The sequence below is a fragment of the Brassica oleracea genome, chromosome C2 (assembly GCF_000695525.1).
Source record: "Brassica oleracea var. oleracea cultivar TO1000 chromosome C2, BOL, whole genome shotgun sequence".
NCBI classification, from domain to species: domain Eukaryota; kingdom Viridiplantae; phylum Streptophyta; class Magnoliopsida; order Brassicales; family Brassicaceae; genus Brassica; species Brassica oleracea.
In genome coordinates this window covers 8,622,703-8,623,685 of record NC_027749.1, presented here as the reverse complement: position 1 = coordinate 8,623,685, position 983 = coordinate 8,622,703, and the positions used below count along the sequence as shown (strand labels likewise).

The 983-nt window shown below is 43.6% G+C and overlaps 1 protein-coding gene across 1 annotated transcript in view; it reads right to left on the bottom strand.

The window, feature by feature from the left end:
• Nucleotides 1-461: 461 nt before the first annotated feature.
• LOC106323359 (glutathione S-transferase T3-like) overlaps nt 462-983 on the bottom strand; it is an 888-nt gene continuing 366 nt past the window's right edge. Inside the window, exon 2 of the mRNA XM_013761500.1 lies at nt 462-960. Within this exon, the coding sequence (XP_013616954.1) occupies nt 462-960 (499 nt within the window). The remainder of the gene's footprint in view (nt 961-983) is intronic.

Here is a 983-nt window from a genome sequence, read left to right as displayed (position 1 = left end):
TGTTTCACATACGCAAAACTAGCTAAGCACATACACAAACTAGCACATAAGCAAGTCAGTAACTAACTAGCACATACCTTGATCTTGCCTAGTGTTAGACGTTGCAAGCAGTGGCTTAGCACCACAATAGCAAACCTGCGGGAAACCAAACTCAACCTCCGGTTGCGGAGGGTAGTGAACCTGTGAACTACGTTCCAAGCTTAACTCAGCTTCGTCACGTCGTATGAGATCATCCGTCTCGCTGTAGTCACTATCGTCATTGTTTCCAAATAAATCCTCGTCATCTGATGGCTGCGTATAGCTGTAACGTCCCATTTTTACATAACCTGCATACATTGTCGAAATTTAAATTAGATACACATAGAGCTATACAGTTACAAACATAGAGCTATACACCAAACAAGAACATAGAGCATACAGAAAATTAAAGACATAAAGAGACATCTTCTTCTTAATTTTTTTCAGAATAACTCGGCTAAGAGCTTATTGTTCACAGCTTCTTCCACCTCACTCAATGGTTGAGTCTTGGCAAGGAGAGTGTCTAGTATTGCTAGCCTCGACAGTCTCTCCTTCCTCACCAAATCGTCCTTCTTCTTTTCCCAAACGGTCGCAATCTCAGCCAAGGACTTCCCTTTACCCGTATTTCTTTTAGCCTTAGCAGCCTTGACACCTTCGGGCCTGCTCTCAACATCAACGAAGCCTTCGTTGGTAGAAGTTTGGGAATTTATCTCCACATTCTTCCTCTTTGAAACGCCACCAGCCGTGGGTGTGTTAAGGCTGAGCCACTTATGTTCATACCTCAACACACACCAAGCATGTTTTAGTGTGAACTTGTGCTCTTGATCAGAGAAGAAAATGTCATGCGCCTTCTTCAGAACGTCAGTGTCAGTCTCACCACTGCTCATTTGTCGCTCTGCTGCCGAGTATGCGGCACAGAACTTGTTAACATCTTCATTGATTCTGTGCCACCTCTTCTTGCAAAA